Consider the following 18,286-nt stretch of genomic DNA (forward strand, 5'->3'; position numbering starts at 1 on the left):
AAAAAAGAATCAAGATGCACATATAATAGGATAAAAGAAGATGTGCAATTCTGCCGTAACTTTCATCTCTTTAATCGGTCATCAGGAGAGCTACCATGAATTCCTTCTTCCAGTATCCTTTCGTGGTGCCCCTCCTGTTAGTATGAACATTGAGTGATCAAGATTGTTGATCTGGTGGAGTAACTACACATTTCATCTTTGAAGGGTCTGAACTCTTAGCAGCCCTGCCTTCCTTTTCGTTTTTATTTCCCTTGGGTTGCTGTAGTTTCCATTAACCTTTCCTGTGGATCATGAAAGAACTAAACGGCATCCCACAGAGTCCACTGGACCCCATAGTTCTCCCTGGCCTCATTTTGTAATAACAACCATGTTTTCCCTTCATAATCAGGATTAATTATTCTTGCCACATTTTCTGCTTTCTGGTTCAGTGGTCTGAGGAGACCAAAGGGGCCAGGAAGTAATTTCATCTCTCAACCTGACGGATCCATTGCTGTGTCCCTTGGCAGGAGCATAAGGCTTCCAAACTAGCAGAGCTCAAAATTGAGATGGCACCATACAATGGTCATTAATTCAAGGTGCACACTGCATTCTATAACAAAGTTCAAAGCATTTTTGAGTGTTGCCTGCAAATCGGTGCCATGGTGTTTAGGAAGCCATCTAGTTTATCCAAAGTAAAGTTGCTTTGGATACAGTATTTAGCATAAGGCAGTTTGTTTCCAAGTTTTGCTTGTTCTTTGCCATGACATTAGTTCCTTGAATAGAAGCAAGGGCAGTCTTGTGTGGATAGGCAGGCTGTGAATCCATGTTAGTGAAGCTGGAAGAAGCATTGCAGGCAAGAAAACCACACTCATTCACCTGTAGAATCCGTGTTTGATGAGTGAGCATGAACACCTCTCTGCCTTCGTCATGATGGAAGACTTGGGGGTAGTCACTGTGATCACATGGCTGACTGTTCCAACGGAGAAATTGGACTACAGAACTCGTAATTGGTCTCTACCATTTGCCTAGTAGGCAGTGAGCTACAGGTTTATTCAGGTCAGCCTTGGGGCAGGAAAGTCTGTGCTGTTGGCTCACACGTAACCTCTGTTTGCCATCATGTCCACTTTAGTTAAAGGAATACTGAGCAAGCACTGGGAAGAGTAGTTAATACCCATAGAAAATATAATTTTTCCCAGCTGGTAACTGGGAACCTCTTGTGTAGAAGTGTACATGGTAGGTACTCTCTTGGGATACAAATACCTTCCCAGTTAGCACCCATTCTGGGAGGTCCATCCACATTCTTGTCACCCACCTTCCAATGCTATCCCTCCTGAACGCTGATGGGCCAGTCATTCTCACGTTTCCAGATCACAGCACACATACTTCTTGCCATCTCTCAACCTAGCACATCACTTGAAGGTCCACCTCATGAGAAAAATTTCCTTTAGGGTTGCCTCTGTGTAGGACTGTCATGTGTGTCACACAGCTGTCCACTTTAGGGTGGCACTGGTACCGCATACAGCACAATCATAAACTAGGTTTGATAGTTTTCTTTCCTAATTGGCTCTGTATAAGGAAATTCCCAGAAGGGACTGCAGATATGACTTGAAGGAGAGGAAGCAATGCAAGGTTTTGAAGAAGATGGAGCCAGTTGCTTTTTAAGTTATTAATTCATTCTGCATGTGTCTGCACATGGTTTATTCTGTACCATTTCCACTTGGTTATAAGTCTCTGATGTATGCAGACATCCTAATAACTACGTGGACAATGCACATATCACTACATGATGGGAAACTCGGGCCATGTGCTTTCCTGAGGTTGGGGTATTGCTCTGGCTTACCAGTCTGAGTGGGCAGAGGATATTCTATGAGCTTCCATTTAGCCCTTCTACTATAAGGGTTTTCCCCCTGGTCAGAGAGAAAATACAGGGATTCTTTACAGCTATTCTGAATTCACATCATCTGCAATGTGAGAAAGCAACTACTAGGAACGCACAGGTCAACTGTTCCCACCCTGAGCCACATACTGGCTAAGACTTGGTCTATCATCCGTGCCATATGCACCCACGTTGGCATGTGCTCACAGTCACACTTCACATCTCCAGCACTCAAAGTCAATTTGCAAACAGCGATCTGGCTCTTTCCTTTTTCACAGTGCACTGTCCCTCTTAGAGATGGGTTTGTGTTCCACTGGGAAAGCTTGGGGAGGGAATCAAGGCATATATACACCTGCCTGTAGACTTCTTTGAGGCGAGCTGAACTGGGATTGCCTACTGGCACAGGTGAGGTTCTCTGGGGAGCCACCTCCTAGAGTGCTACTTACATTTGCAAGGGAGCCACCCTGTGCGGTACTTGTAAAACTCACTGGATGTCCAGTATGCCACTGGAATTAGGAAACAGAACTGCTTTCTCCTGCAGTGTCTCCCCAGTACCATTCTCCCGAGACAGCTCATCAAAGCTCATGATATATCTCAGCTGAAAACAATGAAAAAGGGATAGTTCTAGCATCACAAAGTTGGATAAAAAAAGAATGGCAGGGGCTAAAGGGAAACAAATTGATAAGACTATGTATGTATTGGACTCATTTTAAAAACTGTGCACCTACTACGTGCCAGGCATTGCATTCGAGATGCAGGATTAAGGAGACTCAGTGTCCATCCTGGAGGGTCGCAAACTATATGGGGGTGAGGGAGCATCTGGGAGAAGGTGTGAGAAAGGGGTGATGCGTGAACAGAAAGCGCTGAAAGACTGAGGCAGCTCAGCATTCTGTGGAAACGGCTTTTCCCCACAGAAGTAGAGTATGGCCCATTTCTTCCAGGAAGTGGAGGAGTCTTCTAGCCAGATAACTGGGACAAGGGGAGGGAGGCTGTTATAAACAGGGAATCCTCCAGATTAAAAGGCAGGGAGCTGTGACAGCAGCAGGTATTTGGGGCTCCATGAGGCATTCCATACAAATGCTCCAAGAGGAAAGATTAGAGAGAAGGCTGGGGCTGCTCTCTCTCTCTCTCTCTCTCTCTCTCTCTTTTTAAGGCTGTCATGCAAGAGACTTGAATACATCCCACAAAGTCACAGAGCATAGGTTAAGCTGTAAGTTTTGTTATTTCAGGGGAAAGTCAAAAAGCCAAGCCAGAGGGGCGTGTGTATTTTGCTAGGCTTGTCTTATTCCCCGTGGAGAAGTGAGCAGGTGTGTGTGTGTGTGTGTGTGTGTGTGTGTGAAAAATATGGAATCAAAGGATACCTTCTTTCCAGGGGCTGCAGCTTTAGCTCATTTGGGCAAGATCTCATGGATCAAGTAGGAGAAAAGATTCTGTTATTTTTAAAGACTTCCTTTATTTATTTTTAAGGGAGAGTGAGAGACAGGGCTTCCATTCTGGTTATTCACTACAGTGGGTGCAGTGGCTGGGGCTAGATCAGGTGCTGGTCTCCAGGTGGGGGCAGGGCCCAAGCATCTGGATCATCTTACACTTTCTAGGCATGTGATGGGGCGCTGGATCAGCAGTGGCACAGCCAGGTCTCGAAAGAGCACGCATAGTGGGTACTGGTGTCGCAGCAGGCAGTTTTACCTTTCTCAACACCATGTCAGACCTAAGATGTTGTTTGCAGCAGGCTGCATTTGTGATGCCAAGCATTTGCAAGAGTTTTCTGGGGAAGCCAGCTGCCCTGTATGCCTGGCTATTTGGAGTGACACAGAAGTAAAAGTCTTCCTGTCAGAAGGATGAGGCCTTTGGTCGTGTAGCACTAGCAGAAAAGCACGCAGAAGCCACGTGGTAAAGGGTTGGCTAACCAGGTTATAGCCAGTCCTTCCAGTTCCTCCAGATAAAAACCCTGGGGGCACCCTCCTCTTTTCCTCTCTCCTGCTCTATGTGCTTGCCTTCCAAATATCCTGGAGAATCTTCAAAACACATTCCGAATCTGAACACAGCTCAACACCCGCAATGCCACCACTTAGAGCCAGCCAGCATTGGTGCTAGCTTAAAGGGTCCCTGCACTGATTTGTGTAGGGAGAAGTACCATATGTTATGCATCTGACATTTAGAACCTCCCACAGCCTGGCTCCTGGATCCGCACGGGCTGAAGGTTGCTTCTCCTTTCCTGTGTCCACAGACACTCGGGTCAGGTGCGACAGGACCATCAGCTACTACCTCTAGTACAATATCTCTAGTACAATAAAGCGAGCAATATTGCTGGTAGCCATTCCTACACCAAGAAGGCAAGAAATGGCCATGACGCCCATCAGTATGTCCACTATACTCCAGCTGGATATATCATCCACTCAACTGCTCCTTGGCTGGATTCTCCAACAGGAAGAGAAGTGGGAAGGAGAGCTAAGATGCAAGAAGACAGGACTACAACCAGTGCTAATGTAAGCGTTTCACACAATTGCATGGCCCCAATTCCCCCAGACCCTTCGGGCGTAGAATCTGAAAGCTGCTTCCTTCTCACTCTTGTAATATCAGTTCCTGGCACCTTGTAAGTTGCAACTTGCTCCCCTCCTCCAAACTCCCCAGTGTTCTTATTTGTATTTCTTGCTTGTTCCGCACCACCACCCTTTAGCGAAGGTGGAGGTCTGCCTGGAAGCTTCAGGCAGGCAAAGAGCCATACAGTCCTACTGATGTTCTTCAAATGGGCGGGAAGGAGCCAAGTACATAGTCCTGCGTCATAAAGATGTGTGGCTAAATGGATTAAATATGTGTCACATGAAGAAGTGAGCGAAAGACACAGTTACTCTAGGGTCAGAACTGTGGTCATCCACGACTCAACGTTTAATGCTTTAAATCCAAACTCCACCTCTTAACCCTTCTGGAGCCTCTGCTTCCTTATGTGTAAAACTGAATGGCTACCTATTCACCTACTTATTAAACAGTTGCAACATAACTACGGTCAAGACTACGGTGCAAAAGACTTCCTTTAAGTCTACCATTTTTTCCCCCATAGCGCTCGCCTCTTCAAAGCCCCGCCCACACGCACGCCCATCTTTAGACCCCGCCCCTTGCAGAGAAGCCCCGCCCCCCTTGCAGCAGTCATCCAATGGCCAAAATACACGGTTGGGCGATTCCTAAGGGAGCTTTAGTTGTCCTCCTGACGCCTGACCAGTCTCCTAAGGGCCTCAGTTTCCCAAGAACAGTCACTTTCCCAAGTTAGCTTTGAGACACGCAGTCTCACCCGCCGCCCCAAAATCCTTCCCCAGAGTCGGAAAGGACTCCGCAGCCCGATGACTGCCCTCCCTGGGAGCCCCGGGTCTTCACTGGCCGAGTCTCTCAGCCAGCAGCATGCTGGAAGCGGTAGTTTTCTTCTTCCCAGTTCCTCCCAGACCCGCCGCTGGCCTGCCCTCGCAGGACTACGATTCCCAGACGCCCGAGCGCGCCGCCGATCACGTGGGCCGCAAGGCCGCGGGACTGGTGGGCGGGACCGTGCCGGTGCTCCGCAGCTGTCAGAGCCTCCTGGAGCCGGCGGGCCGCCTCGGCCCCGAGAGACCCCGCCATGGTCCGCGCGGGCGGCGTGGCGGCTCACCTGCCGACGTCCGGCTTGGACATCTTCGGGGACCTGCGGAAGATGAACAAGCGCCAGGTACCGGGGTCCTGAGTGGGGGGCGCGCCCGGGTGCGGGACCGGCAAGTCGCCGTGGTTCCCGGGTAGGGTTCCGGCGAGGGCAGTTCCCGGTGACTGTGGCCCCCGCGCTGGGCTCCAGCAGGCCCTGGGTTCGGGTCCTGCCTGACGCACGTGGGGGCATGTGCTTGTGCTCGCTTGCATCCACCAGAGCCCAAGGAGGAGGAGAGCTGAGCCGAGCGTGACAGCTGTCTACGCGAATTTGGAGGGGCCTCGGTGAAGAGGGATCAGGTTCCTGCTCCCTCGCCCCGACCTCCACGGGGCTGCAGGAGGCCTGGCTGCTCGCGGATGGAAGGAGCAGAGACGCAGGTGCAGGGGAGCAATTTGGTGCCAATATGAGCTGTCCACTGATGCCTTCCTCAGCCCTCGCGCTTTCCGAAGCCTGGAGGGCCCACCAGCCCGTGCTCAGCATCCAGGACCCAGGGAGCCCAGGGCTCCCTGCATGGAGCATGCATGGAGCTCTCTGCATCCCGGCTGCATGGAACATCCAGGAAGGAGAGAGCCAAGATCGACTCCTCCCCTGCCCGTGGCTTCTCTCTGGCCCTCTCCTTACCCAGTAACAGCCCACTGTGATTAACTTCTGTTATCTCCTCAATATAAAGCAAGAGTAGGGACGGGGAAAGCACAGTCTTGGGCAGGAAAAAAAATCTGATTCCTTGGGCTTGTAGAGAGAGAAGTGTGTCTGTGGGGTGCCAGTAGCATAGTAGGTACTGAAGCCGCTGTTATGGACAGAAACAAATTTTGGCTAAGAAGAATGAGCCCTTATTATCATGGTCCTTTGTGTTTGAAATTGCTATTGATTCTCTCAGGTTTGATGGCACCCAGTTTCTTTTGTTCTGTTCTCTTGGGGGTGTGGGCTGATGCCAGCCGCAGGACACAACTCAGTCTTTGGGCATGCGTCTATATGTCTTCTGTTCCCGGTGGCACTCCAGCCTGGCATGGTGGTATGAGCGAGGTGGGTGACTTAAGGGCCCCCACAAGTTTCTCAGGTTATGGTGGTCAGAGAACATCACTCTGAGAATCCTGTAGCGGAGGTCCTGAGAAGTGAGGTGCTTCCCAAGAAAACTCCCTGGAAACTAGAGCTTTCTTGAACCGTCGAGGCCTCCTGAGTGGCTTCTGCACACAGCTCTGCAATTGCTGCTGCTGACGTGGGGTTAAGTTAGGAGTGCAGAGTGTCAGGGGAGGCTTGCTGCTGAGTGCCGAGCGCCTAAGCCAGGCTGTTTGAAAGACTTGTGTGTTCCCCGTCTTGGTAGCCAGCCACACTGCCCGCTTGACTCTTCTAGTGAAAACCCAGCAGCTCAAGTCTACAGCCTCCTGGCACCATTTGATCTTTTCTTCTTGCCTCCAAAATAGCACGTACTGACACCTTGACAGTCTCTTGTGCTCCACCACTCCCATACCAAGACTTCCTTTCTGTGGAGCCTGCTTGCTCGTTTACTCCTAGTTGAGGCCAGAGCAACACAAGCCAGACAAGGGCTCTTTGTTTCTGCTACGAGCCAGGGAGGAGGAAACACCAGTGACTGGCATTTCAGCTGCCCCGTCAGCTGCATTATCAGGTCAGAAATGTTTTCTTGCCATCCTGAGCCACCCTGGCGATTTTGTCTTTAGCTGACAGTGACTGAGCTGGACCTGCCTCTGCTGCCCTGGGGTTAGAAAGTGCTGAGTGTACCTAGGTACTAGGCAAAAAATGTACAGCAACCAAATGAATGGCAGGCTCTGTGAAGTGTTCAGCTTTCAGTAGTTCAAGCAAAATCATGTAGCCATGATTGCAAGCCTATGTCCAGGTTTGTAGATCCCGGAAAGGAAAGAGGTTGGGGAGCAGGTGCTTGGCACAGTGCTAAGATGCTCTGTTCCATATTGAAGTGCTCAGGTTAAAGTCCTGGTTGTGCTTCCCGTTCCAGCTCCCTGCTAATGTAGACCCTGGGAGGCAAGTAGGTAATGGCTCCAGTCCTTGGGCCCTCCTCCCCATGCTGAAAATGGGGATTGAGTTCCAGTTCCAGGTTCCTGACCTTAGCTCTGCGGGCATTTGGGGAGTGAACCAGCAGTCACAAGATCTCTGTCTCTGCCTTTGAAATCAGTGTTTTTGTTTTTAAGGGGGTGTTGGAAGTGTGACTGGGGTTTTACAGTTTGATTGACCAGCTGATTTTGGTATATTTGGCCATTTCCTTCCTAGATAGATATCTTGCACAAATGAAGTTCTTTTGAGGAATGTATTTTACTTCCCCTCAATGAATTTTTCAGGCATGGAAAACATCTTGAAAAAGATATTCTTAGTATGAGGTCTTTATTTGAAAAATGGCAAGGTTTTATAATTTTCTGTTATTAGAGCAGAGGCATATGCCTTGCAAACCTGTCTAATAATGGTAGTCTTTGTTGGCACTTTCCTGATCAGCTCTGTAATTCAAAATGGAACAACAGTTATCTTTCAAATCGTTCAAGTCAGGCAGAACAGGTGCTGTGTGAAAGTCAACTACAGTGAACAACTTCTGCTTTCCGCCGGGAGGACCCGGAAGACTGGTGTGGTATAGGCCAGCCTGCTTTGGGATGCGGTATAGCCCAGCCCTCTCACCATTTCCACTAAGCATTCCCCTTTCTTTTGGGACTATGATGAATATTTCATAAATTGCTATCAACACAGTAACCAACTGGTTTAAAAAATAATATGTGACTTCAATATTGAATTACATTTATTTTTGTTTTCATTTGCTGTACTCACATACATTTGGTTCACTTTTAATGTCCTACTCTCAGTGTGTCCTTCATAACTGCCTGACACTGGGTGTTTTCACCTGGTTGTCACATTAGCAGGGCAGCTCTCTGCTCTGCTTTCCCTCCCTGCCACCATGCCAGAATGTATGTGTTCTTGGGTGTGTCAGAGTCTGTGCAATGGTTATGTGAATGGCTGTGTGGTAATGTGCCCTATTTCACTTCCATTAAATGCTTCCTTTCTCCAAATTTTGGAATTAGTCCATGCTCATGAGTAGAATTTGAAAGAGTATAGAATAGTTTTAGGAAGCAAATTCAATGACTCATAATTCCACCATCCCAAGATTGCTGCTGTTAGCGTCGTGGGGCATCTCCTTGTATTCGTTTTGTAGCTTTTTGAGATCCTACCACAGCTCACATTTTCCACTCAACATATTTCAAGTATTTGCTCTTGTTGCTCAAGTTCTTTCGCTTGTCTTAAGTGGTGGAGTAATTGGCCATTTTCTATGCTCCTATTCAGACATTTCCCCAGCACTAGCCACTTATTTCCATTTCCCTGTTATTAATACCTGTGGTTCAGATCCCCCATCTGCCTCTATTTTAGACTGAATTCCTTGAAGTAGGGTTATGGAACCAAGAGGAACCTCCTGATACTGATGCCAAATTGTTTTCATAATGATTCTATTAACCTGTACCCCAGCCCACCATGTACCTTTGAGGATTAGCATGAACAAGTGAGACCTCAGATCTGTTGGTTGAAGAGAAGGATGGGAGGGAGAAGGTAGGAACCACCAGCCTGAACATTTTAAATGTTACCTATACTTTCTCTTTGGGAAATTATAGTTTTAAGCTTTTGCCTCTTGGGAGGGGCGGGGGCTTAATGTTTTTCTTACTGACAGCTTATTTTCTCTCACCATGTAGTAAAGCTGTTTATCATCATTTATTTGACTCATTGAAACCCTGCCTTTGGCCAGACCTGCTGGGGGATCTGATATTTGCCTTGAAGCTTATGGTCTGGTGTGAAAGGCATCTTAAATAATCATATACCATGTTCTGATGGCAGTGCTGCCGTAAGGAGGGGCAGGGTGCAGTCAGTACATAGAATGGGAGGACAAAGGCTGGCCCCCCATGCAGGCTGCCAAGCTCCAGTGTGCTGCCTGTGGTTATGAAGAATATTTCAGCTTATTTGTTCTTTTATGTGTTGTTCGTAGCTGCTCTCCCACCATACAGGAACAACATTCATGGGTTCAATATATGTACTGTATGTTTTGTGAAATTAAAACAACTCCCCACCCGGTTCTTTCTACAGCAACTTTGCTGACACATAGGCTGGCAAGTCAAGAAAAGCTTCCCTTGGGCATGGAGTCCAAAATGATGCTGAAAGATGCCTGAGTGGTCGGCGTGCTAAGGGCTGCACATGGGGAGGCCTTTGGGCAGAAGCAGCGGCGGAGGGTGGAGGGTCCTGGAGCGGAATGGAGTGGATGCTGCTGGAGGCACTGACAGACACTTGTGCAGCAGGCATGGCCAGTCCCACCTGCCAGAGCAGGGGAGCAGGAGGCACGGCTAAGACAGGGCTCAGGGGCCATGGTCAGGGTGTCTGTTCAGCCTTAGGGCAGTGGGGTGCAGAGGGCTGTAAGTGGAGTGCAGACAGGAGCAGATGCGTGTATGCAAACAAGGACTGGAAGAGGATACCCAGAGGAGGCTCGTGTAGGTGCTAGATGGGTTGTGTTAGTGAGTGAGAGTCCTGGCGGTGGGAATAGTGAGAATCAAGAGATTCTAGCAGTATCCCAAAGGTAGCATGTACAGAACAGAGAGGAAGAGCGTGGCCCCATACAGCTGGGTGAGTGGAATTGGCATCACTGAGTTAGGCACCACCAGCTTTGAAAGCTGCTTGCAGAAAATGAATTCAGCTTTGACACATTGTTTGAGTGTCTTTTAAAGACGTCCATGTGGCAATGTCCACAGGCATTTGGAGACATCAGCATTGGGAGCAGTTGGCATGATGAGGGTGGTGGTGCCAGCACTGGCTGGGTTGGGTGAAGGGGGAGGATCTGGCAGGAGAGCAACACAGAAGGTACTCGGAGAGTGGGTTCTGACATTTGTGCCTGAGTGGAAGCCTGTGGCTGTGTAGGAGCGGAGAGAGGAGGGGAAGTGCCTATGAGAGCCCCAGGAGGGCAGCGAGCTAGCCCGGCCACATGGGCAGGACTGAGCCTGGTGGCAGGAGCAGGGACGGGACAACCATGCAGCTTCCCTGGGATGCTGTGGAGACACGGTCATGGACCCTTCCTGCCCCGTGAGCCAGTGCATCTATGCTGTAGCCCAGGCTGACCATGTTCTAGCCATTTTCCAGAGGATTATGCCGTGAAGCCAGGGTTGAGAACAGTGGTACAGGGCAGTGTTTCCATGGCTGTGGCCCCAGACCTGCCGCAGTGGCATCCCCCGGGGATGGGTTTGAAATGCAGTTGTTGCAGTGCACACTGACCTCTCAGAGCCCTGCACGGGCCTCTACTCGCTCCCAGGCCAAAGCCCTATGAAGCCATGGTGGTACACATCCTGGTTAGGCCTGTCTAGAGCTGCACTTCTCCAGGTCTCATGTATTTGAGGCACTGTTTCTTGCTGTAGTTCAAACTGGGTTCAGATCTGCATCTCAAAGTGTATCTAGCCCTGAGAAAAGTCCACACTCCCATCCATCTCCGTTATAATTAAGTTGGGGTATTTCAGGAGAGTAGTGCAGGTCAGAGTCGTGTGATCTGGATCCAGTTTCCAGATTCACTCCAAAGGGTGTTCGGGAAAGCTGCTAGGGCAGGCTGGGAGGAAGTGCAGACAGAATTTTCCTTCCTCTGAAGTGTCCCCATGGCTGCCGCAACAAGAGTTTTAAGGGTCATCAGTTATCCTGGGTTCAGAAGTCTCAGAACGGAAACAAGGTTAGCCCAATCTTGGACACTGCTGCAAGAATGGTGACTGATGGAGCCTTGAGAAAGCCAGACTCCCAGGTGGCAATGGGTGAAGCTAAGGACCAACTGCACTGTACCCCAGAGCAACAGGGGGGCTGTAACACTGGGGCTGTAATAAAGTGAGACCCATGGGTTATTATGGAAACAAAAAATATTGGAAGTTTTACTCTGTGGATAACTTGGAAGGCACTGGAAAGCTTCCCTGGATAAATGTTGACATTCCACCCACATTTGTACCTGGTGTGACTTATTCCCATGCCCTGAAACGGCATGCTGCTTGTGTCTTACAAGCACATCTTCCTCTTGGCTTGATGACTGTTCTGCCTTGTTTGTTCACTTGGGATCTGACCTTTGTCGTTGCAGCTCTATTATCAGGTCTTAAACTTCGCCATGATCGTATCTTCGGCACTCATGATCTGGAAAGGTTTGATTGTCCTTACCGGCAGCGAGAGCCCCATCGTGGTGGTGCTGAGGTAGGTCCGGCAGTTGGCCCTGCCCCGTTCTTGTGCTCCGTCAGCCCTGACTGTGGAGCAGGGCGGCCAGGAGCGAGAACCTGTGAAGACTCGGGATTTCAGTTGGATAAACTGTTACATTCTCCTTTCCCTGTGGAACTTTACTCATACTAAGGCTAATGCATTTAATCCTCTTTAAATGACAACCTAACAATATGGCATTCATATATTATTTGTATACAGCTTAATCGCTAAATGTAATTTATTTAGAAATTAGTTACTTGGTTTTCTTTGTACAATTGTGCTGGGAGTGTGTCTAATAGTTTTTGAGCCGTAATCCTGCTGTGGATGGCCACTATCATCTTGAGACTTTAGTCAAGAGTGCATTTTATTTTACAGAGTGAATATTGTAGCTAGCTTTGTACAAACAGAAATTCATCCAAGGAGAAAGGCTTAACAGTCCATTTGAAGCCAAATGGCCATGTTTGAGGAAAGCCAGCAGGTGCTTCAAGATGTTCTCTGTCCACTGTGTCACAGGCCATTGACTGTAACAATTGGAGGGGCTGCAATCCTGTGTCATTACAGGTGGAGAGGAAGGCTGTCACAGACTTCCTGCGGAGGAGCCTGGGCCAGAATGCAGGCTGCCCTTCCTTCCCTGAGCCTGCTGCCATGTCGTGGCCCTGGCCATGGCACACACTTGCCCAGGCCATCCTGTGGGAGTGGCCACAGGGCACACTTGCAGAGAGAATGGGAGCTTTCCCAAGTGCACAAGCCCGAGGCTAGCACAGCTCTCAGCAGAACCAAAGGGTTTGCAATTGGCCAGTGTTCACACTGTACACCAGGACCCATCGAGCTGGGACCGAGTTAATGGTCTCTGGACACCTTAGCCTTGTTCAGTCATGTATGTTTTATGTGGTTCTCTGTGTACTTTCATTTGAAGGCAAACCCTGCTATCAGGCACTTAGTAGCCCTGCATTTCTCCTCCTGATATCCAGAGTCTGCAGGGAAGTTTCCAGAGCGTCAGAGCTGGGTGGGAAAGGAGAGGCCAGCTTCCAAAGCCGCTCCCATGGTGAACCACATTTTCCTTTCAAGCATTACATGGCTTTAGCCACCTGGCGCTCTCTCTTCCCTTCTCCCCAGTTGACAGATCTTGTTCATTCATTCCAGGTCATACAACTCCTATTAGAGCCACTTCTGTAAGTCTTATTCTCTTGCATTAAGACAAAACATGAGCATATTCAAGAAAATCTTTTTGAGACTTCAGTGTTCGGTAGATTGCAGCTGACTTTGAATTCACCGAAGACCGTTGGCTTGGGTTTAAACTGACATCATGTGGGGATTATTTATCATCTTCCACATCGAAATCAGTTGCTGGTTGTTGGACTTCTGTAGAATGAGTCCAAGGATGCTGCTGCAGGGGCCATACACCAGGGTTCCCGTCTGCCCCAGCCCTGAGCGTGGCTGCGGGGCAGGTCCTGCTCCCCAGGTGGAGTCATTGGCTTCCCACGCCCTGAACCAGCACCTCGGCATCCCGGATGCTGAGCATCTGCTGCGGAGCCAAGGGTTGTCCGTAAGGAGAGCCCAGCTGCTGGAGCCTGCAGTTGCCAATGATTGGAGTCACGTGGCCATAGTGATAAAAGTGACAACTTTTACTTCACAGTCTACTTTATTCTTGGTTCTTTTTGTGCCTGGTACAGGCTGCAGATGGGTTTGCTGGTGCTTTTTTCATACGTAGAGCCAAGGAGAAAGTATTGTTATCACAGGAGCCATTGGGAGGAAACCTCCGTGGCTGCGTTGTAGTTCCCAGGGCCTCCTTGCCCATTGATGAGCATTTCTGCTGACTGCTGTGTTTCTTTTTATCACCTGCTGGGTACCCAGGACCTCACTGATGTTGACTTTGTGTTTCTTTCTAGTGGCAGCATGGAGCCAGCCTTCCACAGGGGAGACCTCCTGTTCCTCACAAATTTCCGGGAAGACCCAATCAGAGCTGGTGAAATTGTTGTTTTTAAAGTTGAAGGACGAGACATTCCAATAGTTCACAGAGTAATCAAAGTCCACGAAAAGTAAAGAGGTTTTTCTTCTTTCTGGGTTTGTTTCATACATTTTTGGTAGTTTTAAAGCTTCACTACAAAGTGGTAATGTACTAGATTACATTCTGTTTACAAACCAGATGTCTTTAGGCCAGAGACTCATTGTATAAGGTGGGAGTGATGATATTGTATGCAGACTATATAACCAAACGAATTAGTGTTATGTTTAAAAAGTTAGATTATGGCACAAATGCAACACGGGATATTTTCTAACATTTTTTACTAAAAGGAGACTGAAAATCAAATCACGTTGTAAGAGACCATGATTTTGATAGGAGAATTATTTTCTGAAATACAAAAAAATTTCAGCTGCTTCCGTGTGCCATTTTGGCCAGAGGAACCTGATGAACGGTAAGGTCAAGCCAAGCTGGATAACAGCTCCTTCCCCAGCTGATTCCTCAGTGTGGCTGTTGAACTACCTGCACTGATCCGGCCCCTGACAGCCTTGCCCTTTTATTAAATGCCTTTGCTGACTTGTTCATACTGTCATTTGGAACCAGAAACCTTAACTTCTGGTTCTCATGTGTACAAGACTGCCAAAAGAGTACTTAAGTGTCAAGTGTGAAATACTTGTCTGTTTGCTTGTATAGAGCTTAGGGTAGTATTTCTACCTCTGTGAGTTAGGGCACTGAATTTAGGTACTTATTTATGTTTGGTAAGTAACGCAGCATTGTGTACTGTGAGGGTGTGTGACAGACATGTAACTATTTGAACATTTCCAGTGTTAGATTCCTACTGTGCTTATTATTTCTAGCAGTTCCCCAAAGATACTGACACTCAAAATGCCCACCTCACTTTGTTCTGAACACCAGAGCAGTCCAGTTTGGGTTGGTGTTGATATGCGGGTACCGTGCCAGTGGTTACCCAACATCTGCTTATAAGGGAGAAGTGTGCTCAGTCCTGATATGACAGTACTCTCACCCAGATTTAAAGTGATTGGCAAGAAAGGCATACTGCTCCCAGTCGAGGCAGTGTTGGGGATGTGCTGTGATTGGCATGCATTCTGAGAGCAGGGTCGTCACCCGCTTGCTTCGCTCTCTAACTGTGGCTGCAGATCAGGCACTCTCTTTGATGCCAGCATGCTCGTAGGTTCTTCATATTTTAACTCATCCTAATGGTCTACTTTTTTCTTCTTACTGAAAGACATGCTTTGTAGTCCCTAACGCTGCACTGTTGTTCTCTGCGTGTCCAGACTATCTGAACATCAGTTCAGCATACTTCAAATGAATCCTGTGTCTCCTTACCACATTGCTTCATATCATTGGTGATTTTTGCTTCCCTGTAAATGAGATTTTACACCATTTTTCTCAATAACGAGGAAAATAATGTATTACCTAATTCTGTGATTCACACGGAAAAGGAAGTCTGAGGACAGCCAAGGGCAGAGTTGGGTTAAAATTCCCTGGTTCCCAGTCTGTGATCAGGGACCAAGTTCACACCTGGAGCAAGGAGGAGTAGAATCCGTGTGCACAAATTGGTCTGTGAGGACTAAGACAGGATGGGGCGGGCCAAGTGCAACACAGACCATGAAGCGAGTGTTGTGGCTTGATCCCTGGCCTGCTCTGCCCTCCTCTGACTTGGGGTGAGTGACTAAGTAAGCCCGGGAAAGCTCGTTAACCATTGTATCATGGTGGTGTATTATGAAGCTGCCGCTGAGAGAATTTCACAGTGGTTAATTCACAGAATTTTGCCCTGGAAAAATGACTCTGAAGCTCTTATTATCTTCCAGTTAAAAAGACTGAGCCAAGTGCTAGCTTTTTCTGAATTTCAAGAGGGCACCAGTTGAATAGTTGCTGGATGCCACTGGCTGTGGCCACTGTCTTGCTGATGTCCTTTTTGCTTGCCCCTGCTGCTTTGGTTGCCAGGCTTACTTGAATATCTTAAAGTAATACTTTAAGTCTATGAAACTGTTACTGAATCTGTGTTTCAGTGAAACGGTTATCTAAGTGATTGTTTTTGACCAAAGGAAGGTGAGGTTGTCTTTGCTTTGCTAAATGCTTAAGTCTGGCTATAAAGGTTTTTGTTGTTGTTGTGTGTTTGTTTTAGAGCTGCTGTTCTGAAAGTAGCTTTTGAAAGGACATTATTTTTCTTTCCAGAGATAATGGAGACATCAAATTTCTGACAAAAGGAGATAATAATGAAGTTGACGACAGAGGACTGTACAAAGAAGGCCAGAACTGGCTGGAAAAGAAAGATGTGGTGGGAAGAGCCAGAGGGTGAGGAGGTGTTCAAAAACCAGGAGCGCATGCACAGGCCAGGGCGCTGGCTTCACAGGGGAGCAGAGCCACTAAGGACAAATGTGACCCATCAGGAAAGTTCCAGACACTTCTGGTCTGTACTGTGAAGACTAAGTGAAACTTAAAGTCTAAAAGATGGCGCCTTGGGGCCAGCTGATCACACGGAGATGTTGGTTTGCCAGCACAATCTTGGTTGGCTTATGTTTTCCGTCTTTGGGAACATCAGTCACATTTGTATTCTCTGCCCAATTAGCTGCTTTGTTAGATCTTAAGGCACAGTGAAATGAAAATAATGCTGACCCAGGCATTTGGACTAGCAATTAGAGAGTCTGCATTCCGTATGAGAGAGCCCAGGTTTGGTCCCTGCCTTGGGCTTCTGGCTCCAGCTCCCTCTGCATGGACTTTATACCTCCCTGTCTCTGAAATAATCTTGAAGAAAATGATGATTTTTTAAAAAAAGTTATTTATTTGAGAGGCAAAGTTGCAGGGTTCGGGGGGCAGGGAAGAGGCAGAGGAAGGGGTCTTGTATCTGCTGATTTACTCCCCAAATAGCTACAATAGTCAGGGGTGGGCCAGGCTGAAGCCAGGAGCATCTCCCAGGTCTCCCACATGGGTGTAGGGGCCCAAACCTGTGGGCCGTCTTCCTCTGCTGTGCCAGGCGCATTAGCAGGGAGCTGAATCAACTGTAGCGGCTGGGACTCAAACTGTGTCACAGCACCAGTCCCAGTGACAATGTCTTTCTAAAAATTATAAACTTCATGTTTTAAAAGCTTCATTTAATAGAAGCTTCATATAATAGTCCTTTTTATATAAGCAATCTGAACCTTATTGCTCTCCTAAAAAAATAAGAACTGTTTTTGTGCAGAGTTGCCTGTTCTGTTTGTACAAGTGGCTCAGCTATTTCTTTAAAGCTGTGGCAAGTGAAGATAACACACCTTGTAGACTCAAATCCCACGTGTCTTTAAAGTGACTGTCCTGTCTGTTGGCTCTGATGACTTTCATTAGAGATGGGGTGAATATTCTCCTGACAACCCCTGCGATGTTCAGATAGTTCAAATGTTGTTGCCATCATATAAACAACTTGATTTTTATCCCACAATTTAGGTTTTTGCCGTATGTTGGCATGGTCACCATCATAATGAACGACTACCCCAAATTCAAGGTAGGGATGTGTGTTTGTGTTTAAAATGTACATAATCACTTTGTTTAAAATGGCTACTGTGACCTTTCACATCCAGTGAGATCTGAAATGGCATCTGTATAGTTGTAGCTTTTTATTGCGGACATTTTTAGACATGAAAATGGTGGTGACGATAAGCCCAGGAATGCTTATTTCCCACCTTCAACAAAGTTCGGGTTTTTATTTTTTGAAAAACAATAGGAAGTTATACAAAAATAAGCTGCGCACTCTGTGTGTGTCACATGTCAGTGTACTCTCAGATTTGTAGCCATTACAAGGCATTGCGCTGCTGGTTTGGAGAACAAGGCCTGTGCGGGTAGGGTGTCGTCTTGTGATTCCCTCGGTCCAGCGCTAAACAGACATCCCTGGAAGCATCCGCAGACTGATCCATCTGCTGGCCTCACACTTCTTGCTCGTGTCTCCACAGTATGCTCTGTTGGCCGTGATGGGCGCGTACGTGTTGCTAAGACGTGAGTCCTAGGATGGGAAGCAGTTCCTGGATCTGACGGACATGGACTGTGTTGAAGAAGAGAAAAGCTAATATATTGGAAATGTTCCTGTGTAAAAGGAAACCACGTGGAGACGTTTCTTGTCTTGGCTAAATAAATGATTCATCAGTAAAGATGTTTTCCTTTTGTGGACTCTTGTCTGAATTGGCTCAGTCTCTCGACCACCCCTGGCCGTCTCCTCAGTGACTGTGCCTCCCCGGTACCTCCACACACCTGCTGGGGTCTGGCCTACCTCTGGGGGCTTGCATAGTTTACATGACATGGTCGTGACATCTGATTTTCAAAACCAAAACTCTTTATACAAAGGCATTTCTGGGAGTGGTTGGTAGGGAGCACACAGGCCCTGCCAAGGAAAAAGCTGCTTATTTCATGAAAGCTCGATGTGACCTGTTAATAAAGCCAAAAACATCACAGAAGGAAGGGATGCAATCTGCTTTGTTTCTGTTCTATGTCTTAAGATGATCTGCTAAATTATTTGGAAAGCATTGAAATCTCTGAGGGAAAAAAAAAAATCCAAAAATATGACAGACATCTGGTGCAGATGTCTAGTGGCCACTTGGGATACACGTCCTGT

General features: G+C 47.7%; 1 protein-coding gene across 4 annotated transcripts; it reads left to right on the forward strand.

Moving 5' to 3' along the window:
- Positions 1-5,394: 5,394 nt before the first annotated feature.
- Positions 5,395-17,825, forward strand: SEC11C (SEC11 homolog C, signal peptidase complex subunit). 4 transcript variants are annotated; one of them, XM_040985066.1, is made up of 6 exons: positions 5,395-5,546; positions 11,608-11,717; positions 13,610-13,759; positions 15,883-16,002; positions 17,128-17,185; positions 17,631-17,825. In XM_040985066.1, exons 1-6 carry the CDS (start codon positions 5,460-5,462, stop codon positions 17,682-17,684), a joined length of 579 nt encoding a protein of 192 aa, XP_040841000.1. In that variant the 5' UTR covers positions 5,395-5,459; the 3' UTR covers positions 17,685-17,825. The 4 variants fall into 4 exon arrangements, with proteins under 4 accessions (XP_040841000.1, XP_040841002.1, XP_040841003.1 ...); XM_040985068.1 differs by lacking the exon at positions 17,128-17,185; XM_040985069.1 differs by lacking the exon at positions 15,883-16,002 and having other exon boundaries at positions 5,409-5,546.
- Positions 17,826-18,286: the final 461 nt, after the last annotated feature.

This window comes from Ochotona curzoniae, unplaced genomic scaffold (assembly GCF_017591425.1).
Source record: "Ochotona curzoniae isolate NIBS_2020 unplaced genomic scaffold, NIBS_Ocur_1.0 contig_43, whole genome shotgun sequence".
NCBI lineage: Eukaryota > Metazoa > Chordata > Mammalia > Lagomorpha > Ochotonidae > Ochotona > Ochotona curzoniae.